Raw genomic sequence first — 24,956 nt, 5'->3', positions numbered from 1 at the left:
CTTAAATAATCGCCCATGTATGGGGTGTGGCACTGTGGGTTGAGCTGAATTAGCATGTGGAACCAGCTGAAACAATGGCAGCATAGATACTATTTATGATGGCAGAGAGGACATAGAAGGAGAAACACCACTCCTACGACTTAAGATTGATGCTAGGAAATAAACGCCCAGGCGTTTAATCAATTAAATACAGTATACATGTATATATCTTCCCTAAAATCCTGGCTACGCCCCCGTCCTCTATTGATGAGTATGTGATTGGTGATGAGTGTGTGCTTCTTCAGATGGTGTAATGTGGGCTCGGAAGATGCCCTGGGAGCCGCAGTTGCTGTGGAGATGTTAGACTTACCAGCTGGCCAGTCAGAGAAGATCGAGAGCTTTGTAGAGATGACCAAATCTAAAGTCAACCCTCTCAAAGTGGCCACCCTCAGATCGCAGGTTCAATTCACCCTTTCCAAGGTGAGGGGGTGGTGTAGGCGTGTGTGTGCTTGTGGCTCTTGCCAATGTGAGGGGGTGGTGTTACTGTAGGTGTGTGTGTGGCCCTTACCTTAGTAATTACCCCTCTCCCCCCCTCCCCCCTGTGTCGCTGAAGAAGTTTCTGATGAACCTGAACAAGGAGGTAGCCAGCTTACTACAATATGACGGACCTCACTTGTCAGAGATCGCTCGCAAGCTTATCTTAGTTACCACAGCAAACGGAAAGGTAAGTAAAAAACTTGCAGAGTGTGTGATTGATTGAATTTATTTCTGAATGAGCAGATAGCAGCTGTGATGGGAAAGAAGGCGTATGGTGAGCTGGTTTGTATGTGTGTCTGTGGTTCTAGTTTTTACAATACTTAACATTTTTTATTTTTGGTTCTGGCAATTCTTTGCATGCACATTAAGTATTGGTACAGTATGCCTACATTGTATGGTGTACGAAAAGTATATACGAAAACTGTTCATTGTCTACACACCTGTACTATGTACGTATTTCTCATTAGCTGTGTGTGTATATACAAGTATACATGTAACCATAGATAATAGAGAATTTCTGTGCTCTATTATCTATGATGTAACGTCGCTGTTCTGCAGAGCACGTCAGCAACGTACAGTACAAGTATCTCAACCCTAATCTGGTGGGTGTGGTCACAGAGTCCACAGACTGGACCAAACCTCTAGTGACAGTGTACCTGATAGACAGTATCACTGGGGCCATCATCTACCACACCTCTCACAAGAATGCCCTGGGGCCCCGGTGCACATGGCTCACTCCGAGAACTGGGTTGTTGTGAGTTATCTTTTTGTACCGTTTCTGTTATCTTTGCAACAGGTGCTTCAAATGTTTTTCATTTTCACTCGCTTATCAGCTCTAAAGCTAGCCTCCTTCACAAGGCCTCAACAAGGAGGCCTGCTACTGACTGCTAGCGCATGCGCAAAATTATTGGACAATTTCCCCGTAAAGTTTCATAAATTTTACCAGAAAAAATATCCTGAATAAGTGTACAGACAAAGAATACAAATTCATAATATTAAAGTCATACACAGAGCTACATAGCTAGCTAGCTAGAGACAGAGCTGTAGTACGTTTGGTTACAGCAGCTATTTCTTTCTGATAGATTCTACATGTAGACTTTCACCAAGGTTAGTAGCAGATGGGCGTGGCCTGTCCGTATAGGCTATTGTCAGCCTTCACTCTGTTCAGACGATTGTCATCCACACTGTTGCAGGCTGTGAGTCTTTTGTTAACATAACAGGCTAAGGCTAGCTATTAGAAATGCTATCAGATAGGCTAAAAACCTTCACAATCGAACTTCTATCTACTTTCTTCAATCCACTTCTGTTCGTTGTGACGTCATTGTTTTACTGTTATGTTATTACATCATTATACGATGTTATCCAAATTACCCAGTTTCTGGGTAATAGATAGCGCATGCGCAAACAGTTGATACCAGGCCTTCTCTTTGAGGAAGATTGGCCTGGAATCGAGGCTACTCTAAAGCATAATTATAGATAGGTGAACTTTAAATTTCAGCGAAGTATGACCGAGTTATGACAACATTTATGAAGGTCAAACTCAATACAAGACTTTAGTATGCATATTTTACAGTGTAGTATTGTTATTACATTCATTGTTAGCTGCATTCTATAGTTATCTTTGTTGCCTCCTCTTACAGTATGAGTTCTTCAACAGCAAGCAGCGTCGCCATGAATTAGTGGTTCTAGAGCTCTACGAAATACACACCAACCAATCACAGTACGTCACATGATGCTGCATGTTCGTCACTCATAGCAGTATGCACCGACTTATTTGTGAAGTGCTATCAATGTGTTGACTACAATTTCTCTTCCCTATAGCACTGTTTGGTCGTCGCTGGCCCCTCCCCCCACTCCCGCTGTCATGTCACAGGCCTACACTCTTCCCACCACCATTACCACCCTCACAACCACACAAACTCTCAGGGGAATCACTTACAAGGGAGTTATTTGTGAGTACCTACCTAATCCCGTATAGACTTTAGTACACTGTACTGTCAGTACTACATGTACATGCCGTGTCTGTATAGTTATAATACTAACATAGCTGTACAATACATGCACAAAACTAATGCATTATCATCATGCAAAGCTTTTTGTGGAGCATTTGCTGAAAGAGTGCATAAAGCTTTCTGTTGCTAAGTGTTATCTAGTGCTAATAACTGGTGCTTCTCTCCCTCCTCTGCAGTTGGTCTTGCGTCTGGTCGAGTGGTGATCATGCCCAAGTCTCTACTGAACCATCGCAGAGAACTGGAGATCACTGACCAAATGAAGTGAGTGACTTGCTGGTTGACTCTGTGTGTGAAGCCTTTAATTATGCCTCGGTGGTGTTACATGGTGCATTGTGTGGGTGTAACTGCTTAACAGTGTAACTAAGAGCTTCTGTAGGCTTCTAGTTACAGTATGCGCTCTATTATCTATTCTTATTCTCCCTCCATGCAGGGAGGACGGGACTCCTCCCTACCATCCCGAGATTCCATTCAACCCTCTTAGCTTCGTCAACTACAACCGCACCGTTGCGAGGATACGAGAAATTTACGCTACACCCAGTGGGCTTGAGTCCACCTGTCTACTGTTTGTCTGTGGACTTGGTGAGCGAAACACTGTTACAGAAAACTGCTTAGACAAGCACTATGCTATAATTGTATAGCAAAACAATATCCTACTGTTATACACTGCAATAAAACGTTCAGTACTCTTACGTATATAATATAATAGTGAAACTTATACTTTCACCTAACCTCCCCACACCCACACCCACACTGTACAGATCTCTACTACACTCGAGTGACTCCGTCCAATCAATTTGATCTCCTAGCCGAGGACTTTGACTACACTCTCATCAGTGCAGTGGTGGTGGGCATGTTCGTAGCCACTCTCGTTCTCTCAAGACTATCAGCCAAGAAAATGCTAAAATCTCTCTGGAAGTAGCCAGTGCTCAACTTGTTAGGAGTTCATTGTTAGTGTTGTGCAGCTGTGTGTGTGTTATGCATGTGTGTGTGTTATGCATCTCTAGAATCAGTCCTTCGATCACCACCGATTTATATAATATCATTAATTTGTGCTCATTATTGGCAAACTTTGCTCCAATGTCAAAATTGATACACATATGCTTGAATGAAACTGAATTGACAATACATGATGAGACATAACGAGTTCATTTAATGATAATCAGTACGTTTCATCATTACTTTGGAGCCGACCATCATCTCCTTCCAGATACTGTAGTAACCTTTGAACCCATTTAGTTGTCTCAACACGTACACACTCTGCATGCAGGGAATGGGGAATACGTATGTTATACATGTACAACTATACCCAAGATCTCTTTAAAATACCGTATACAGTAGACTCTCGCTATTCCGGCTCTCTGAAGTACGGCCACCTCGATATACCGGCCATTTGGTTTGGCACGGAATGCTACCTCTATGTTTACTGCACAAAACTCACCCTGAAGTACGGCCACTCGCTATTCCGTTTACCGGCCAGTGCTGGCTGTCCCAAATAACGTTTTCAATGTAATTTTATATGTGTATTACGGCCGGATATGATGTTTTGGGTGTGGTTTAGTAAATAAAATTGGATTACACTTAAATAGAGAGCAGAATGATTCATTATCCTCGAGACAAGAACTGCAAATCAGTGATTAGATTCGAGGTAAGGTCTTTTTTAAGCCGAGGCTAATTATCTGAAGTACGGCCACCTCGCTATTCCGGCCAAGCTGCATGGTCCCAAGGGTGGCCGGATTAACGAGAGTCTACTGTAGTAGGAAATGTTTGTGGGTGCGACTTTTTGCTATTTGGCTCAAGACCCCTCAGAAGAAATGTTTTGTGATTGTAATAATCATAGTTCAATGCCAGGAAACCACACACCCCAAAAATGTTGCATGTGAAAGTCACGTTAACTGCTCTGCCCTCAAAACGCCAAATTTTGCACTTCCCGCTATACGGTATTAAATTTACATTGCATTGGTGCAAACAATTGACCATTATCGTTGCTAAAAAGAAAAGTCCACAAAACCCCCCTCGCCCCTACAATTATTCAGGTACTAACTGAGGCAACCCCAAACCCCACAGAGATCACCTAATTAACTTCCAGCTAGGGGGGCATGCCCCTGGGTCCCCCTAACTGGCGACACACTCAGTGCGCATTATTTACCCCCTCTATTAAAATCCTGTATAACTCCCGAGGAAAAAGGGCCTTCACAAGCATTATTGTATCATGCTTCTATTCACTTCTCCCCTGTGATATGTACACACTACCATTGTCCCAGTGTACCTTTGGTTTCTGATTTGCGGCAGCGTCCAGTGTTTCGATCTAGGCAACACCTCAAAGTGCCTCATCTTCTTGATCAGTGCGGTGAGGTATACAAAGTTCCTGCTTCTCGCTGCATTCCCAATCAGTGTCTCGAATACATGCTCGTTTGGTACCAAATCAACGGCCTGCAAAAGACCCAAAACAAAAACAATGTTATAGCTAATAATTATAGCAAAGCAGCATAGTTATAATTAGCCACCTAACTCTGTAATGGATAGCTCTATAATTATAGCTACCAAGTGTCATAACTACAGGATAACCTAGGGTGAAGCTGTTGGATAGCTCTATTAGTCTATAGCGGGTCACCTTCATTTCTGCCAGTAGTTCTAGGCCTTCCTCTTGTCTCACACAGGAGTTGGCCACAGCCTGGTAGCCAAACTGACCCATGTCCACACCCATGGAATGAGAGTAGCTCAAAATAGCCTGTGGACATTGAGCAGTAAAATTGCTACACACACGTAGATGTAATGACGTCTCAAGTTTATGTATTAAGCTTCCATCACCATCATGCACAAAACTAACACAATCTACACACATTGTGTTACCCACTCACCTTAGCTCCGGTCATGTTCCCCAGCTTCGCCTGTACTCGAATGGCCGCCACCAGAGCCCTTGCATCAGGCTTCACTCCACACTCCTGTGATCGACTCAGCACGTCATTTGGAGATAGCATTAATTGTAGGAGAAGGTGAAACATTCGAATATCTGGCTTTAGATTCAAAGTCTTCAAACTTTCAAACAGGATTTCAATTCCAAATCGATCCAGCCATCTTATTGAGCTGCTACTGACTCCTTTAGTTGCTACTGAGCCAAGACTTACAGTGAGTGATTCAGTCTTAGAAAGGAACACTTCAAAACTTCCTGTTTGTTTGACATTGATTGACGGTGAGGATAAACGAACTTCGTCCTGAGAAGAAGAGTCTGCAATAACGGTCGAACTTCGTTGCAAATCTGATGGTATTTTAACTGCAGGTACACATATCAGCTCTTCACAATCGTTTGATCGAGTGCCTTCTAAACCAGCATCTCTCAAACACTGTAGGAGGAGGTTGAAATTGTACAGGTCCAGTTGATGTCCAGTGGCTATCATTTCCTCCCACACTCTTTGTGCTATGACCATACCTTCCACTCTGTCCTTAGCGCTGGCCTGCAGTAGACTACTATAGGTGTGCAGGTCTGGTGTGGTGCCTGTCTTTATCGTGTCCAGATAAGCCTTGAGGGCGTGTTCTTGTTGCCGGCACGAGGCCAATGCATTAATGTGGGCGTTGGTTGCGATGGTGTTTAGACGAACTCCTCTTCTCTCTATTTCACTCTCAACCTTAGTGAGGATTTCGTTTGCCTTTGTACCGGCCTCTGCACAGGCTGACAACATGCTGGTGTAGGTGTGGTCAGTCGGCACTAGTCCATGCTTCTTCATCTGTGAATGAGAGAAAGTTTTCATTCAAACAGTAAAACAGTAGCAGCTATAAATGCAATGTCGTATCTATAAATACTATTTACTTACCTGGTTGAAGACTCTGAAGCTAGCCTCGACGTTCCCCGATCTCCCGTAGCCTGCAATGAGAGAGTTGTATACGACGGCATCTGCCTTCACTTTGTTGCCTCTCATCGACTCAAACACTTCAGCGGCCTCGGAAACCTTCCCCTTGTGCACCAGGTTAACTATGTGTCTTGAAAAACGGAGCTGCTTGATTTTGTATGGGCTTTTGGTCCACTTATGATTTTCACGATCCTCATCATTCCTTCCTCTTTTGTATGTGTTTGGATCAGTTGATCTGTCTTCAGCAGTGAATGACTTGCTACTGAGTTTATTGCAAAGTGATAATGTCCTCAAGACTGCTGCCAATATTTTTAACAAGGAGCGAGCAAAGGAATAACATCTTCTACTTTTTTGTAGCCGGTGTCATAAAATTTTGGGCCCCCCCATGTTTAGGCCCCCCCGGGCCTAGAATTTTAAAATTTTGGGGCCCCCGGGCCTAGAATGTTAACAGTTTAGGCCCCCCAGGGGGTCCAAACTGTTAACATTCTAGGCCCCCCACTGTGAGATTAGGCCCCCCTCTTCTGCTATCCTTTTCTGCAAGATAGAACGAAGTCAAAGAGATATAATAATATGGTAAGGTTAGCTCTATTAGTTGACAAAGCATCAAAGAGACTGCATGCAAAGACTCTGTATCAAAGTAGCAAAAATGTTTGCATTATTATTCTATCATGGAATTCAAAGTGAAGGAAAATTTACCTTTCAAGTTACTTATGCTTTACCTATAAGAGTTAAATGCTTTGATGCAGCTCTGCAATGTTGGATCTGCCTGTAAGACAATCGATGTTGTTGCATAGCTATCGCCATAATAATTATTTGCAACTTCGTGCTTACTTTCTCAGCCAAATTTCAGGACAAAAAAGTATAAAACACACAATTTCAGTGCAAAGACAACAATTCATATCTTCCTCCATGTTTTCCTATACATAGAAGATGTAAATTGTTGTGGGGATGCTCCAATAGCATCACTGGCTGAGCTCTCAAGTAATGTGGAATCACAGATAGAAGTCAAGAGAAACTGTTGTATCATGGTGGAATCACAATAGCAGTTTCCTTTCGGGACAAGGGTAATCTTGGACAGTCCTGACCAATTCGGGACAGTTGGCACCTATGTGCTTTGTGCTGCATGAGGCCTGATTCATAGAATGACATGGTGCAGTGTGAATCTGATGGCTGTGAGACCAGTGGTATACTACTGTACATGCATGAAATGTGTGTGTGTGAGGAGAGCTGCATTCAGTAACTGGCACTGCATAGACTGTGAAGACCATAGAAGACTGTATTGGTGTATTTTGAGAATGCACTGTCATATAATGTTACCGCTGTTGCGTTGTTAATGGGGGGCCTAAAATTTTAAGAGGGGGCCTAAAATGTTAAAATTCTAGGCCCGGGGGGGCCCAATCTCATGGGGGGGCCTAAAATTTTATGACACCGGCCAAGTGGCTGCGTGGGTAAAAGAGAGACTGCAATAGTCTCGTGGGCCATACCTGCAAAATCACTAATGGCTCGCGAGACTAGGACTGCACATGGGCATTACCTTCACCCATGTGTAGTGTTTGTATACATGTATCTCTGCTTAGCCTGTAAAGCTGGCTAAGTAGATCTAGCTAGCTAGCATTCTGTCAGTTTGCTGAGCTCTGTGGTCATGAGCCAGTGTGGAAGAGACTGAGAGAGAGGTGGAAGCCTAGTCTGGGCAAAAACAGAAATCGAAGAAAAGCCTGAAAAGGTGCTGGAAGCTCCCAATTTGCGTTGTAAATAAGTTCAAGCTAGCTGCATGTACACTGTTATACCGTCTAGCATAAATCAAAAGTACCTCTAACTCTACGCAATTTGTTCAACGCACCTACATCATTTTTTAAAACTCTGTAATGAATGTTTGACTCAGTATTTATGCTACATTGATAAAATATTATCCAATGCATGCAGGCAAGCTTGGGTCACTATGGAAACCGAGCATCTAAACGAACTGTTTAAGTCCCAGTGCCATTGCTGGAATCCGAATCGAGAATATGCGGCTGTAGATGAAAACAAATCTTGCAACGTATATAGAGCAGCATGAAACCAAAAGCATTTTGTACGTATTGTACTAACTACATGTAACCATGCAGTGCTTTCTGTACCGTATAGCGGGTTAATTTCGGGGGGGGGGGCAAATATTTCGTGGTTGAATCCCAGAGTACGAATATTACCAGCGATCATTGACCACCTTTAGCAACTAAAATTAATATTGCTCAACCACGAATATCTGGTTGAACTACTGCTGTCTGTCAGTCAGATACACTCACCACAATGGGGGAATGCATGGTGAGTGGCTGAATTATTATGACCTGCTATTGTTTGGAATTTGATTCTTAAAATTTAGTACAGATACCGAGTTTCAAATTCGATACTCTTTCAATTGCAAATTGCCAGTTTTCCTTTGCATACATCGCAAACAACGACTCACAAAGTGGAAAGCATGCGCAGCAATTTGGTAATAGTTGGAAACGCAATCAGTCTTGTTTGTCCTTTGCAATTGAGCATTCGAAACCTGGTATGTATATCTACAAAACCGTGTCTACTACAGTTACATGCATATAAAACAACAATGGGTAAGACTATCATGGCGACTTTATAAACAATGATACATTGCAAATTCGATACAGACCTTTCTAAGCCCCCCTGATGTCAAAAACTGATACTCCGCCCAACTAGCCAATTACCTGCCTTCTACGTGATAATTATTGGGTGTGGTTTCCGGTTAAACATTTTGCGGGGGTGTTGCCTCCTTCCCGTGTGATTACCTTTTTTTTAGGTACAATTCAGAGCTCTACTACGCCACTGGGCAGCAGGAGCACCTTATTAGCTCAAGCTACCTCTTTTTAGTTGCTTCATGAATAATAGCTAAGTTGGTGCCACAGCAAGTTACAAGTTGCCATGAACTGCTATACTTAGAGGATATAATTATATCAAAACAGTTTTTCATTTCAGCTGTATTTTGCCACCCCTGTAAACCTAGACTATCTACGGCTCTGCATATAATGTGTGTATAAAAGCACTCTTTGAGTTTCTCTGCCTGCATTGCAGCAAAATTAATTAATGCAAAAAATTAATGTTTATCGTGATATATAATGTGTAAAACTATTGCTAATTTATGTTATGTAGCTTTAGAATCACAAGCTGTCACTGTTGCACGGTGAACAGTACAACAGTGACGTCTAATGTAGCTTTGACACCTCCACCGAGGCATCAGCACCCGTGGTGCTTTCATTAACTAATTAACTACTAAATATACGCATCCACTTAAATTTGGTTCAGGAGTGACGTACAATGTAGTATCACATACTTATACCAAAACATGGTAGAAGCGCAACAAACCTTTACACTACATGTATAAGTTTTTGACCAGTTTGTTACTTGGGACTATGACTACCGTATAATCTGGTTAGTAAGCACATGCGCCTATAGGGAAAAGAGCAGACCTCTATGCGCCTATTATCCAGGTGCGCTTATCCCTTTACCGGTCAAATTGTTGTAAATTTTACAACAACAATCTGGGAGGGAGCGTGCTATCAACTTGTGAATATTGCATGATATTGGATTCTGTGGCAGATTGGATAGTATCATGAATGCCATTATCCTTTGAAGTTCTGCTGAGCTGTTCAATTAGGACACTTAAAAAAAAAAAAAGAAGTTTAAAACAAGCTATACAGCATGTAGGACTGAGTAGTATCCATTGGTAGACCCTCTGGACTATCTTGGTAGCCATAGAATATTTTCGAAGAGGAAGCAGCAAGCCATTAATTTGTGTACACAGGCACTTCACAAGTGGACACAAGCTCTACAATAGTCTACATGCTTGCTAAGCAGCTTAGTTGACCAGAGTGCAGCTTTTAAAGGCTACACATACTTCCATCGAGGCAGCAGCAAGGCATAAAATCGATGGTTAGTTTGTGCACAGCCATTGACCCACGCCCATCTCTACAAGCCATAGCAACTTCATTGGGGGCGGAGATAACATCAAGCTAATTTGGTGGGTTGGGCTCAGATGCAAACTAAAGTGATGGAACTGTTCCAGATTGTGTCGAGATTGTGTGTGGCTGAACGGGAAAGGGTTATAGAAATTAACCACGCCTATGACGTTTCAAATCTCCATTAGCTAGCTCGATCGTTTGTCTGCAAGAGGTCTATTGTCATATCTGCATGACAGCAGTAACACAGCTACCGATAGTGAAAGAGACTTAACATCTATAAAGAAGTGTGGAGACCAGTTGTTGGGCAGAGAACTGTGCAGAAACCATGTGCCTTCTATCAAGGCTCTTGGTCTGCTAACCAGTATGCGCCTATTAGTTGATGTGCGCTTATTAACCAGATTATACGGTATATGCATGCTATTCATTTTCTTAAGTCACAACTTAGTCTCGAATACCCGCCTCAACCTAAAAGCTTGAGTCTGGTCAAACTCACATATGAACTTTGTTCTGCACAGTCAGCAAAGTCAAGTGGACTACACGCCCACAAGCGCATAGTGATAAAGCCACAAGCCACCGCATGTTAGGGACAGAACATACACAGAGGGCTATATCAGACAGTGTATCAATTAAGGCTAGGAGTTGAAAGCCTACGAGAAAAACACTGAGCTTGAAGCCATCATTGCACAGAGCTAGAGGGGCATGAAACCATGGTCGACGGTCACATTCACATAAATGAGCATTTAGGCTGTTAATTTCGACAAGGTGTTCCAAAGGTCCTGTTGCTAGTCTGGAGAGTTCTAGTATCATATCCTTACAACTCTCTCCATGAATTTTCCTACGTCGCCTTCTGCATGTCTGGGGCTAATTCTTTCTACTAGTAACAATCCATGCTGCTGTGGCGGTTAGCTATAATGATATTCATGTAGACTATAATTTTATTCATGTTCCACACCCACTTGTGGCCAATTAAATGTCCAAGAAATTCCTGGACACACTTGAACCAAACCACAATGTGAGTTTGACCAGACTCAAGCTTTTAGGTTGAGGCGGGTATTCGAGACTAGTCACAACTTAGTTATAGGAGAGCAAGTTGTGGTGATGCTTCCGTATATTCAGTCTTTCTTTCTCCGTACACACACATATTCCTCCACAATAAATTATGACAGGAGGTCACATGGGTAAATGTGGGCGTGAAATTCTGTCATGCTACAGAAATATAATACGGGAGTAACTCATTATCGACCTAATGAGAAAGATCAACCCATGTTGTACCTCCTCTGTATACTACTGATTTTGACGTAATTTATGATTTGTCAACAATATGCATGCTTGTGTGCTGAGCGTGAGCTTGAAACATCACCTGGTTTTGTTGGATTCGAATTAAGTGTTGTTGTAGAACACCGTTTATCTGATGGATGTTGGTCGTGAAACTTTCGAGGCTAGTGTTATAATTATGTAGATTTGACACATCCACTGAGGCGAGGCATCAGCACCCGCGGGGTGCTTTCGTTCTATTAGTATCTTCATTTAATTGATCTTCTGATAAACAGATAAACAGATAAACATGCAAGGCTGCTACATGTACTTTAGAATGGATGTACTTTAAAATGGGTGTAACTCTGGTCTAGTGGGCATTTATTTGTGTACTTGTGTGAAAACCAATGGGTGTAACCGACTCTGCATAACGTATAGTCAGTACTTTTATGTAGTATACATGCATTAAAGACCAATGGCTAGTTGTGAGCAAGGAACTATAGAGCAAGCTTCCCTTCATGAAACTCCTGCACCAGATGCCAGCAGAGATGCCACTGAAACCACACCACTCGTGACAAGTAATCACGGGAAATATGGCAAGAAGAAAAGTGTGCTGATCAAGTCAAAGGCTGCAATAATGATTCTCTTTTGGACTGCCTTAATGTCGTTGATCTATGGTGGTTTTCTGAACCCGGAAAATTATTTCTTATTCACTTACCTATTGACGAGAGTAGTCCCAGTATTTAACAGTGAGATGATAGATAGTGGCATATATGCTGTGTTTGCTTTCGGGCTCATTTTCTATCCTCTAGCCGGATACTGTGCAGATATTCGATATGGCAGATATAAAGTTGTGAGATGTGGTGTGTGCACCATGTGGTGTGGACTCTTGACAGTGGTTGTTATCGGTGGTATTGTGAACGCCATCATTGTACCAATTAGGAATAGATCTATAGGTCAGAGTTCCTCTACATTCCTGGCTCTAAATATTTCGATACTAGTGATGAATTGTGTACTTGGATTTTTTCTACTTTCCTGCTTGTTGATTGCATTTGCTGCATTTTTAGCCAACGTTCTTCAGTTTGGGGTTGACCAATTAAATGAGTCTCCTTCTAGAGACAGCTTTCTTTTCATTCATTGGTTTATCTTTGCGCTGTATATTGGAATAAGCTTTGGAAAACTGGTATGGAGTACAGCTAATGCCTCGAATTACTTAAGCCTTTCCTTATTTGGGCTCGTCCTATTAGTTGAGCTTATTTGTATACCAGTAACTTTCTGTGTTGCTAAGCGCAGGTGGTTTGTTATTGACACTGGCGTTGGTAACCCTTACAAAGAGGTTGCAAGAGTTGTCAGCTTTGCAAGAAGAAACAAGATTCCTATTCAACGCAGTGCCTTTACATTCTGGGAGGATGACATACCCACTGGACTGGATCTAGGCAAGGACAAGTATGGAGGACCATTCACTACCGAGCAGGTGGAGAATGTGAAATCATTTTTTGGAATCGTTGTCCTTTTATTTTCAATTGGACCATTTTTTACGGCTGATATTGCTGCAGCACCTTTTCTCAGTATACTTAAAGATCACATGCAGGCAGAGAACATTTGGCTTGATAGTTTTAGTTTAAGCAACATTGTTTACTCTATGTTCATTAATGGTGGCACTCTGTACCCCACCTTTATTATTCTTTTTGTTCCTATTTTTCTCAAATTTCTTCATCCTCTGTTTCAAAAATACTTCCCTGGTATTCTGAGGCGAATTGGAATTGGTCTTTGTCTTGTCACTGTTAGTCTGTTTTGTTCACTTTTTGTTGACACAATTGGTCACTGTCTTCCTGGTGGCCAGAATGCTACTTCAGTGTTTGCTCCTGTATATTTTAATAATGATTATGGTTATTTTGTTGCTCCTCCCTCCCTTCATCTCAGCCCCTTCATTCTCATTATTCAGCAAGTCCTTGTTGCTGTGGCCTATGTATTTATCTATGGTGGAGTGTTTGAATTCATCTGTGCTCAAAGCCCTCACTCTATGAAAGGATTTCTCATTGGAATTTTCTTTGCCATTAAAGGACTTTTTCAGTTGATTGGTGTTATTGGAATTCTTTTACCGTTTAGTTTCTGGCAGACCTCCCCTAAAGCTGGACTGGTTTATTTCCTGGTGAACATTGTGATTTCAGTCGCAGGTGTTGTGGTTTTCATAGTAGCAGCAAAGAGATATCAGTATCGACAACGTGATGAGCTTTGTAATGTAAGAAAATATATTGAAGAAGTTTACGAAAAGGATGTTCGTCACAATCGTGAATTTGAAGATCTAGATATTCACTTTGAGAGTGATTCTGACTCAGAGACCCATGCGTAGATAATAACATACTCTTATGCGAATAGTTCTAAACTTGCGTTGGTTTGTTATACGTGTAATGTATATATTTAAGTGGAGAATTGTCTATAGTAGTAGTAATTAATCCACTCAGGAAAATTTAGTATAGCGAAAATACTTTTGGTGGTATATGTTATAGTTGTGACACATGCACGAGTGCCACATGGGATATATTGGCTCAGTAGTGACTTAGGCCCGAGGGCCGCAGGCCTCGAGGGCAAAAGCACTACTGAGCCAATATATCCCATGTGGCACTCGTGAGCTGTGTAACAACTGATTTGTTGCATTCCTTGTGCATTCCTTTCCGTGTACACATCACTCCTTTTATAGGACAACTAGTTTCAACTACTTGTGGTGGCTGTGGAATGCACCATACGCATGAAAAACGTTTTCTGCCTACCACTGAATCTGTTTAACAGTGTTATACCATAGATAGTAGAGGAAGGGGATTGTGAACGAGATCACGTGAACTCAATTTCATGGACTGTCCGTGTTAGACGGAAGCATTAGCAGAATGGCCGGAAGTAGACAGGAAGTATATAGATCTGTGTTGCTGGGTATGGTTGCAGCCTCCTCTGTGGGCCCTCCTGCTAGTGAAGACGTATCAAGGAAGTAGGGACTCTGAGCTATGTGTATATGCAAGCTTTTAGTTTTGAAATTCTTTTTTTTGTAGGTTCTTTCTACTCTGGAAATGTGTCCATGCTCTACAATTATACAATATAAAATATCCATGACAACTCATCATCTATATAACATTATTATGAACTGCAGACAAGCCATGACATTGTAAAGATACACGTACATTATGAACGATATGAGTCAGAATGTGTTGTCAGAGTCCGGTCTTCTGCGTTTGGGTAACGGTTCGTGAACAATTTTTTGACAGAACTTACCTGATCAACTATATAATAAGTGTAGAAGAGTAATGCTTTCACAAATCTAATTAAACATTTAAGGCCAGGATTTTCATCACAAAAGTTCAGGGAATCGATGTATCTCAATCAAAATAGCACAGCACGCTGGTAACTTAGGTTGAAAGAACTGGAGTGATGAAGAGAGAGGGGGTGTAAGGGTATATTCAGAACGTACTGACAAATTCCAAATGAGCTGGCACTGAACACACGAGGTGACGATGACATCAACTCTTGGCAGCTTGACAATGGTGAGCACGTTCTTGACGGCAATTAGTTCAACACTGACTTGGCAACCAAGAAGTGGAGAGATTCAAGAGTTGCTGGTCGACTCAGGTAAAGGCTGATGAGAGCAGACGGGGGATGTCTGCTGCTTCTTGCTTTTCTTTTGCTGAAAAAAACGCAATTTCTGACTTCCCATGCCCATTGTTTACAATCACACCTGTGTGGGAAAAGAGCAACATGACATTTTCACACTTTTTCATTGAGAAAAAATTCTTCTTTCGAGTTAGTACAGCTACTATGTAATAGCTATTCTCATAGAGTAAAGCTAAAAGAATCAGAAAATTCACACTAAAACTTTCAATTGTGAACAGTCAGATCAGGACACCCCACACAAAGAAGGCACCCCATTCGACTTATTTCACAACACTGGAGAACAACAAAAAGCTTACATATCAAAAAAAGGGGCTATCCTGTTAAAGCTCAAGTCAAGGAAACAGCCAATATGCTTACTAGCTTCTAAAAGTGTATCAGAAACTAGATTCTCCCCAAACAGTGCTAAAAACAGGTAAATGGTGAGTCATAGCTAACTTGTAGCTCAACAGGTATATCTTATTACTTAAAACGCTCAAAATATTGTTAGTATAGATTACTACTGACATTAAAGCTCTTACATAGTCGTTTCTTACCTTTAGAACCGAGTAAAACTCTGAAAAGTCTTTAGCCCGCTCAAAATTAGTCAATTCGCGGTCTAACGCGGATAGACCTCAGCTCTCATGTATGATCTATAGCGCACGTGATCTCGTTCACAATCCCCTTCCTCTCCTATCTATGGTTATACTATAAAAGGGACCGTTTCAGGTTACTGGGTGGAGGGTTACTGGGTGGAGGGTGGGCTTTAGGTAACTTCAGCCATACTGTGCCAGTATCTAGATAGTGGCACAGTTCAAGGCTTGACCTGTGCCATATGGCAGATATTGGCACAGTGTTTCCTTTGATCTGCCCACTCAAAATGCAACAAATATATGTACTGTACTTGCATTGGTGGGAATTATTGGTGTTGTGGGTGTTGTGGTCACATTGAAGCCTGGTGGCCACAGGTTCCATATGACCACAATGCAGGCTCAATAGTTGCTGTGGCACTCCAAATCATATCCAATCCTCTATAGCCTCATCACTAAACCGGTTTTTCTCTTCTCTAAAGAAAATTGGCTTGGGAATGAGACTAAAAGCACAGCTAGATATAAAGCCACAGGATAATTACTTATAGCACTTTCAGTAGTGGCCTGCTATAATTATGCCATACAGTATACTGTAACTCAGAAACTTTGCGGCCACCCACCACTGTGCGGAAGATCTAAAATGTCCTTCATTGTCTATACAGGTGAGAGTATCCCAAGAGCTCCACTATCAATGAGTGCACGAAGGTCCTATAGTCCAGGAAGGAGTAAACACTTTCAAGTGACTTGTGTAAGCTGAACCTGAAACTATGTGAATTCAATTTGTGTACTTTCTTTGTTTAGAAATAAATTATATCCTCTTATATCCTAGCTGTTCATTGTTCGAATGTATAACTACACTGTACCCTGTATATATATATTACCATCCCTTACTCCACGCACACACTCATTTAGTTCACGTTTTCTACTTGAGTGAGAGGCTCAATCCTCGATCATGTAGCCCATCGCTCCCCCACCTCTAAATTGGATCCTACCATAGACCAGATGCATGAGGGACCACATTCCCTCAGTGTCCCTCGTGGCCTCAAGAATCTCACGGCTTGTCCTCGAGGAGACCTACGGAATCAGACTACCACACCCCTAGGAAGAGGAGGACCCTGATCCATCATGCTGCATGAGCTATAATGGCTGTAAGTGGAATAATAATGTGCTCACTAAAACACATAACCTACGTAGGAATACGTCGTAATCATTAACGTAGCTCTAATAGGTATATGCCTATAGATTTCAGTGCTATCACAATACTGTCAGAGTACCCTGCATGACACCTTATTATCAGTAAGGAATGGAATCAACCGTATTGACAGGTGTACTTTTGGCGGAGTGCTTGTGGGTGGAATCTCCTTAACTTTGGTATCCGTTCGATTAAAAAAGTGTGTTTCAGCTTAATACAAAGCTTGGTGTAGGTTTTTGTGATCTTGTTTTTTCCAACCATTAGCACTTGCAAAATTTACTGAATCATGGTGGGTGGCTGGATTATTATGTCCTGCTATTGGTGTGTATGTATAATTATGTACTTGCGTACTTATTAGTATCTATTAACAGTTACATGTAGATAAACAAGGGCTGCTATACTTTAGAAGTGCTTTAGAATGGGTGTAACTCTGGTCTAGTGGGTGGTAATTGTATGAAGACAAATTAATGGGTGTAACCATAGATAAAAGAGAGAGAGGGATTGGAAACGGATCACGTGATGCTACACAATTTGCTTATGTGACGTAACACCCCCAAATAACAACCGCGTTTCGCCCTCGAAATAGCTTTGTGCTATGTGAAAAATCGTTTAACCAAAGCTAGGAAGTCTCATCAGTGACGTTTACAGTGGTAAAATGTGTTCACCCACGTGGCATACACTGTCATAAAGTTGGTATAGTGCAGCTGTAAAATTTTTGCAAGTATAGGTGAGTAACAGCAGTTTTTTCAGTAAATTTCATGTTTCTGTTCCTATAACTTATAAAGTAGTTTGTAAAATGGGCTGAAAATATATCTGGCACTAATTTACACTTGAATGAACAAGAATATTGTGTTAGCCAATTATAGTAAGAAATGTACTTGCCTGTGTCAGTTACTTTTTGTATAAAAAGTGTGTAATGTTTCCGTACCTATTATTAAAGTGCTCCAATAGTTATTACTATGATATTGGGCAATTTAAAAGCTGTGGATTTGTTGAATGAGAATGACTGTGTTTTGTTATAATCCGTTTCTTAGAAAATCAGAGAAGTAAAATGCCGCGAAAGTTGAGATTCTACCAAGCCAAAAATTGGGAAAGTGAAAAACAGAAAAAGAAAGTATGTTGCAAGTATATAAGTATAAAAACACAATGATAATGTCAATAACTTGCTACAGGAAAGCATATCCGCTGTTCCATCGACATCTAATAAAGAACAAAATGTTGAGGTTAATACTCTGGAAGATTTTCATGATCGCGTAGTGCCTACCCTTGATATGACATGGAGTAATCAAACATCACCTGAAAGGCCAATAACAGCAATCAAACTCTGTAAGATATCATCTGAAGCTTCTACTTCAAGTCAACCTCTGGTTATAACACATACATTGTTAGTAAATGTTGATTTATCTTGGGAATTGTTTGTTCACGGTCACAAAGTTGACGCAGGAAATACCAAAGTACTGTCATCAATTCCATTTACGCTAATAAGTTTTTCGAGTTTCAGACAGCTTTTGGATGTAATTCAATCAAGTACTGTGTGTACTGGTAACCCTGATCCGCATTTTGTGGGTATGATTGTGTCACGCAAAGGAAAATTATTGAGTCCTAATGGAGAAATAAAAGCTCAGTTAGACAGTGGATTCCCTGTTGCAAATGGCAAGCAAACGTACTCAAAAACTGTACGAACAATTAATTGCGAACTGTTAGTGAATGGTGAAAAATGTATTAATTGCTCTAAGTACAGATGTACTTTACGTTCGTTGCATAGCCGATATTCAAGTGCAAATTAGGATGCAAGCATGCATACTAACGATCGGTATTTAAAGACTCCTCAAAGAACAGAGAAGCTAAAAAGTCTACGAAGTCGTTGTAAATTTATGGAGATTGAAGTGAAACGGTTAAAAACTAAAATACAGGAATCATCTGATTCAAAAGGAGTTAGTGTAGATGAGCCTCTACATCAAGAGCTACGTGGTATAATGGTACAAAGAAGTGATTCAATTTTGAAAGCTTATCCTGAAGGTTCTTTTAAAAGGCTCTTCTGGGATCAACAACTGAAAGCAGCAACAGTGATGAACGCTGCACAAATGAGGTGGCATCCCACAATGATAAGGTGGTGTTTAAATCTAAAGTATCTCTCCTCAGCTGCTTATCATTCCTTGCGTTCTTCTGGCTTTATAAGACTACCATCAGAAAGAACACTTAGAGATTATTCTCATGTATTCAAAGTTAAGTGTGGTTTCCAATCCGAAGTTGATAAAATGTTGCTGGAAGAAGCTAGTAAACATGGACTATTGGAGTGGAAAAAGTTCATTGTAATTTTAATAGATGAAATGAAGTTGCGAGAGAGTTTGGTCTATGATAAGCATCATCATAATGTGATTGGTTTCGTTCATTTGAGTGATGTAGAAAATCAACTAAGCGAGAGCAACATTTCCGATAATAGCGTTGCAACACATTTGCTTTGCCTTATGGTAAGAGGTGTTTTTACTGGATTGCATTTTCCGTATGCTCATTTTGCTACAGCTGAAGTAACAGGATCATCGCTATTTTTCATGGTCTGGGAGGCAATAGAACGATTAGAGAGACTTGGTTTTAAAGTAATAGCAGTAACCGGAGATGGCGCTTCAACAAATCGAAAGCTATTTAATATACACTCTGTTAGTAAGGATGATGTTTGTCACCGAGTTAAAAATCCATATACTACTGAAGAACGATACATTCACTTCTTTTCAGACATCCCTCACCTTATTAAAACAACGCGTAATTGTTGGTCACATTCCTTTGGGCATGGATGGACAAGAAAACTGTGGGTGAGTATAAATCATGTGGTTGTTTGCTCTTTCAAATTATGAATCTGTTCACAGATCAATGGCAAACATATTAGCTGGGATCATTTGCGCTCCCTCTACAATGGCAAAGTATCAATGGGAAAGAGGTCAGAGGGACTATTTCTTCTTAAAAAACTTTCGAAAGAACATGTTGATCTAAATTCGTATTCAAGAATGAAAGTGAGCCTTGCAGCCGAGGTAAGGAAATGCCTTGTTATTAAATTAATACATCGTTATGCACAGGTATTAAGTGAATCAGTCGCTGAAGGATTGTGTATGCAAGGGTCTGTGGACACATTTGAAACGCAAAGATTCGTGCGCATGATGGATAAGTTGTTCGACTGTCTTAATGTACGTCACCCAAAAGTATACTTAAAACGGAGAAAACACAACTTGAAGCCATATGAAGATGCTGACGATGCACGCCTAAATGTAAGATTAAAATGGCAACATACCATTTATAACACACTGTACACACACTTCTATTGCAGTGGTTGGAAAAAGATTTCCTAGGATACCTCAAAGAATGGGAGGATAGTGTGGAAACAAGAACTGATGTACCGAAGGCAGAAAAACCAACAATGCTTCTGAGCAGGGCAACTAGGGAAGGATTAAGGATTACTGGTAATTACATATAGCATATACATACATGTATAGGTATGTGCATATCTATTTTTGCAGTGAAATCATTTGTGGCTGTCATTCGATACTTGTTTAGTCTACCATGTGTGTCTGGTCGATACTTACTCAGCGAATGTTTCTCTCAAGATCCATTAGAAAACTATTTTGGACAGTTGCGTAGTAGAGGAGGATTTTGTACTAACCCTACTCTACAATCTTGCTTGCAATCTTCCCAATCAATTCGAGTTCAAGGCAGTCTTTCCATGCTACCAGTAAGGGGAAATTCGTCTAAAAAGAGAAGGCTATTTAATGAAGAGGAAGTAGTTGATGACACTCCCCTTAAGAAGAGACCTAGACATAAGTAGGGTGTGTTGTATGTATTATTGTGTTTCATGTTGTTTTTAACTCTATAATTCCATGACTGTATTAATTACTATCGTAACTTCAATACATACTTGTAATTAGATAAGTAATATCCCTAAAACGAGAGAAACATAATATTGCACCAAAGTATTAATACATGTACACAGCTACAGCTAGTCAGTACTGAGATCTTTTCTGAGACTTTTTGATCTTTTGACATTCTTTTGCTTGGCTAGCTTGTACTGCTCAAGCCAAGAAGACACCATTGAAAAACCTCTCATAGTTATCCACTTTTCAATTATCTCCTCCAGCAATTGTGATTGTTCAATCTCTAAATCAATGTCAATGGATATCATAGACCACCAAAATTGTACATCATCATCGGCTACTACTTCAGCAATCAACTCCTTACTGCTCGTTTGTTGTGTTCGTAAGTGCTGTGGGAGCAATTCTTGTGTTTTTATTTCAATAGCTTTAAACAGCATAAAACTTTTGTCATCTACGTAGAACAGTCCACCTCTGTCAATGTTTGCCATCCATTCCATTGAAAAGTCGTAAAAAGAGCAGTCTTCAATACTTCCATGTCGATGACCCACCATTTTCATTTGAGAGAGACATTCAACAAAGTTAGCAGCAGTACATGAATTAACTTTTTTATACACTTCTAATAGCTTTTTTGTTGTATAGCCGGCTGCATATCTAACAGCATTACATTCGTCACATGAAAGATCTTCTCGTTTACGGGTAAGCTTACTTGAATTATCTTCACAGTGACTTAGACTCCTAGCCAAAACTTTTTCGAACAAAACTCGATTTACTGACTGCTGTTGATGTACACTGACAACTGATATTCCTAGCTGGGCACAACCATGTTTCCATACACCAGGTAGTTCCTGCTGTGATGACGTGAAGAATAATGTTTGAGCTCGCTCTTTTGCTGTGTGTTCTCTGACTCTCCCAAAGTGCTTCAGTGTTTTGTTTATCACAGCTACTAGTTCCAGACAAAATGTTTGAAGTATGGCCTTCTTTTCAGCTGACTGTGACAATTCCACAACTTGTTGTATAGATCTTTTACTTTCTACTTTAACATCAATTTCTTCTTCCGTCTTTAACACACATCCAATAGCATTCAACACAATTTCCAACTCGTCTTCTATTTTCTTGTTCGATGGCTTCTTCATAGATGGTTTGTTTGAAGGTGTCTTTGTCCTAGCCTGAGCCTCAGCCATAATCAAACATAAGCCTCGATTAAACCGCAGCGAAACGCGGATAGTATTCGAGGAGTTTTGTCGTTTCCAATCCCTCTATCTCGTTTATCTATGGTGTAACTTAGCCTCTACACAGGCTCTCCTTTTTCTGTTCTTTATCACAATCGTTCAATAAGATAAAATACTGTCTTAATCGTTCAATGAGATAAAATACGGTATTAATTGGAGGAATAAAGAAAGAAATAGACGTAGAGTTAGGAAAAAGGAGAGCCTGTATCGGGAAGTCGCGTGAGGGTAGAAGGGTGGTAGAAGGGTGAAAATGAGCGTGGGCATGCTGAGCTAGAGATGTTGGACTGCCCACGCAGATATCTATGACTAATAAAACTTTGCCTGCAGCAAGCTGGACATGGACTTGGAACTGGAAGTTTGCAAGCACTATAGCTAGCTATATACCTTAGGCTTAGCTAGATGATCTACTAGTCTAGATTGTGTGTTTAGATTCTATCAGACTATTACCTTTTCTTGTGTCTTTCTACATGCTAGTATAGATCAAGAATAGCTTAGTCATCATTATCATATAGCAGGTAGCTACTGCCACCAGAGCTGGCCACGCTGGTTCTCTGATCTGACTTGCAGCACAGCTTGGGTGCCGGTGGTTGTCTCAGTACAGTTTTATTAACTCTGAATGCGTGGGAGAATACCTTACGTCATGATTGTGGGCTACATATCGCCCACGTTCATAAAAATCCTTGTGGATCACGCGATTTCCCAAACCAGGCCTTACTTTTCTTAACTGTACGCCCATTTCTTTCTTTGCTGCCTCACTATGTCTTTCTTGTGATTTATGGATGAACAGTGACAACAGCAAGAAAAAGTAAGGCCTGGGAACGAGGCTAGGTGTAACTTTGGGTATTTGTTTTATGTAGTATACATTAAAAACCAATGGCTACTTTTGAGCAAGGAACTATAGAGCAAGAAACTCCTGCACCAGATGCCAGCAGAGATGCCACTGAAGCCACACCACTTGTGACAAATAATCACAGGAAACATGGCAAAAAAAGTGTGCTAATCAAGTCAAAGGCTGCAATAATGATTCTCTTTTGGACTGCCTTAATGTCTTTCATATATGGTGCCTTTCTGAACCCTGACAATTATTTCTTATTCACTAACCTATTGATGAAAACACCTATATTTTTCTCCCAAGTATTTACCAGTGAGATGGTAGATGGTTGCATATATGCTGTATTTGCTTTCTGGCTTCTCTTTTATCCTCTAGCCGGATACTTGGCAGATGTTCGATATGGCAGATATAAAGTTGTGAGATGTGGTGTGTGTACCATGTGGTGTGGACTTTTGACAGTGGTTATTCTCGGTGTCGTTGTCAACGCCATTATTGTGCCAATTTTTATTTTTTACCCTCATTACTATGCTCTAGTATTTATTTTGCTTTTAGTGGTGAATTGTGCACTTGCACTTTTTCTTCTTATCTCTTTGTTGATTGCATTTGCTGCATTTTTAGCCAACGTTCTTCAGTTTGGGGTTGACCAATTAAATGAGTCTCCTTCTAGAGACAGCTTTCTTTTCACTCATTGGTTTCTCTTCACACTCTATATTGGAATAAGCTTTGGAAAACTGGTATGGAGTGCAGCTAATGCAACTCTTTACGTAAGCCTTTCCTTATTGGGACTTGTCCTATTAGTTGAGCTTATTTGTGTACCAGTAACTTTCTGTGTTGCTAAGCGCAGGTGGTTTGTTATTGACACTGGCATTGGTAACCCTTACAAAGAGGTTGCAAGAGTTGTTGGCTTTGCAAGAAGAAACAAGATTCCTATTCAACGCAGTGCCTTTACATTCTGGGAGGATGACATACCCACTGGACTGGATCTAGGGAAGGACAAGTATGGAGGACCATTCATTACTGAGCAGGTGGAGAATGTGAAATCATTTTTTGGAATCGTTGTCCTTTTATTTTCAATTGGACCATTCTTTACGGTTGATATTGCTGCAGCGCCATTTCTCAGCATACTGAAATATCACATGAAAGCAGAGACTTACATTTGGCCACCTGATATTAGTGTAAACAACATTGTTGACTCTATATTTACTAATGGTGGCACTCTATACCCCGTCTTTATTATTCTTTTTGTTCCTATTTTTCTCAAGTTTGTTCATCCTCTGTTTCAAAAATATTTCCCTGGTATTCTGAGGCGAATTGGAATTGGTCTTTGTCTTGTCACTGTCAGTCTGTTTTGTTCACTGTTTGTTGATACAATTGGTCACTTTCTCCCTAACGGCCGCAATGCTACTTCAGTGTTTGCTCCTGGACATGTTATACAAGATTATAATAGATTACTTTTTGTTGGTGCTCCCTCCCTTCATGTCTCCCCATACTTTCTCATTTTTCAGCAAGTCCTTGTTGCTGTGGCCTATGTATTTATCTATGGTGGAGTGTTTGAATTCATCTGTGCTCAAAGCCCTCACTCTATGAAAGGATTTCTCATTGGAATTTTTTTTGCCATTAAAGGACTATTTCAGTTGATTGGGAATCTTGGAATTCTTCTACCGTTTAGTATCTGGCAAGACTCCCCTCGAGCTGGACTGGTTTATTTCCTGGTGAACATTGTAATCTCAGTCGCAGGTGTTGTGGTTTTTGTAGTAGCAGCAAAGAGGTATCAGTATATCGACAACGTGATGAACTTTGTAATGTAAGAAAATACATTGAAGATTTTTACGAGAAAGATGTGAGTCATAATCGTGACTTCGAAGATTTAGATGTTCACTTTGAGAGTGATTCTGACTCAGAGACCCAATGAATGCATGTATATCAAGTGTAGTGAAAATAACATTATGCAAATAGTTATAAATGAATTATATGTATAGTTGCGTTAGTTTGTATTACGTGTATAACGTATATTTATGTTGTGTCTATAGTATAGTAGTG

General features: G+C 40.6%; 3 protein-coding genes and 1 long non-coding RNA gene across 5 annotated transcripts; 2 read left to right on the top strand and 2 right to left on the bottom strand.

The window, feature by feature from the left end:
• The first annotated feature begins 1,085 nt into the window (after positions 1–1,085).
• Positions 1,086–3,600, top strand: LOC135333781 (ER membrane protein complex subunit 1-like). Of its 2 annotated transcripts, none has more exons than XM_064528817.1 (6): positions 1,086–1,270; positions 2,157–2,236; positions 2,338–2,468; positions 2,705–2,789; positions 2,959–3,107; positions 3,287–3,600. In XM_064528817.1, the coding sequence occupies exons 1-6, from the start codon at positions 1,244–1,246 to the stop codon at positions 3,445–3,447; spliced, it is 633 nt and encodes a 210-aa protein (XP_064384887.1). In that variant the 5' UTR covers positions 1,086–1,243; the 3' UTR covers positions 3,448–3,600. The 2 variants fall into 2 exon arrangements, with proteins under 2 accessions (XP_064384887.1, XP_064384888.1); XM_064528818.1 differs by lacking the exon at positions 1,086–1,270 and adding an exon at positions 1,924–2,049.
• A 26-nt stretch (positions 3,601–3,626) lies between these two features.
• On the bottom strand, positions 3,627–6,588 carry LOC135333736 (pentatricopeptide repeat-containing protein 1, mitochondrial-like). The gene is made up of 5 exons (XM_064528765.1): positions 6,338–6,588; positions 5,387–6,250; positions 5,140–5,256; positions 4,795–4,958; positions 3,627–3,785 (listed from the first exon to the last, which is right to left on the bottom strand). The coding sequence occupies exons 1-5, from the start codon at positions 6,440–6,442 to the stop codon at positions 3,770–3,772; spliced, it is 1,266 nt and encodes a 421-aa protein (XP_064384835.1). The 5' UTR covers positions 6,443–6,588; the 3' UTR covers positions 3,627–3,769.
• A 5,367-nt stretch (positions 6,589–11,955) lies between these two features.
• Positions 11,956–14,020, top strand: LOC135333701 (solute carrier family 15 member 4-like). The gene has a single exon (XM_064528721.1). The coding sequence runs from the start codon at positions 12,053–12,055 to the stop codon at positions 13,928–13,930; it is 1,878 nt and encodes a 625-aa protein (XP_064384791.1). The 5' UTR covers positions 11,956–12,052; the 3' UTR covers positions 13,931–14,020.
• Positions 14,021–14,668: 648 nt separating this feature from the next.
• LOC135333798 (uncharacterized) lies at positions 14,669–15,923 on the bottom strand. Its single transcript, XR_010394055.1, has 2 exons — positions 15,771–15,923; positions 14,669–15,301 (listed from the first exon to the last, which is right to left on the bottom strand). It is a non-coding gene; the product is annotated as an uncharacterized LOC135333798 (long non-coding RNA).
• Between the last annotated feature and the right edge of the window lie 9,033 nt (positions 15,924–24,956).

Source organism: Halichondria panicea, chromosome 3 (genome assembly GCF_963675165.1).
Source record: "Halichondria panicea chromosome 3, odHalPani1.1, whole genome shotgun sequence".
In the NCBI taxonomy this organism is placed as follows: Eukaryota; Metazoa; Porifera; class Demospongiae; order Suberitida; family Halichondriidae; genus Halichondria; species Halichondria panicea.
Note: the sequence above shows the minus strand (reverse complement) of the source record. Positions and strands in the feature narration are given on the sequence as shown.

What these genes read in the sequence shown, in the direction of transcription:
- LOC135333736 (XM_064528765.1), bottom strand. Translation starts at nt 6,442, where the DNA reads ATGAGAGGCAACAAAGTGAAGGCAGATGCCGTCGTATACAACTCTCTC. An exon ending in GCTTCAGAGTCTTCAACCAG is followed by an intron (nt 6,251 to 6,337) that starts GTAAGTAAATAG and finishes TCTCATTCACAG; the next exon opens with ATGAAGAAGCATGGACTAGT. An exon ending in GGAACATGACCGGAGCTAAG is followed by an intron (nt 5,257 to 5,386) that starts GTGAGTGGGTAA and finishes CAATGTCCACAG; the next exon opens with GCTATTTTGAGCTACTCTCA.
- LOC135333701 (XM_064528721.1), top strand. Translation starts at nt 12,053, where the DNA reads ATGGCTAGTTGTGAGCAAGGAACTATAGAGCAAGCTTCCCTTCATGAA.
- LOC135333781 (XM_064528817.1), top strand. Translation starts at nt 1,244, where the DNA reads ATGGCTCACTCCGAGAACTGGGTTGTT. An exon ending in CACTTACAAGGGAGTTATTT is followed by an intron (nt 2,469 to 2,704) that starts GTGAGTACCTAC and finishes CCTCCTCTGCAG; the next exon opens with TTGGTCTTGCGTCTGGTCGA. An exon ending in GAGATCACTGACCAAATGAA is followed by an intron (nt 2,790 to 2,958) that starts GTGAGTGACTTG and finishes CCCTCCATGCAG; the next exon opens with GGAGGACGGGACTCCTCCCT.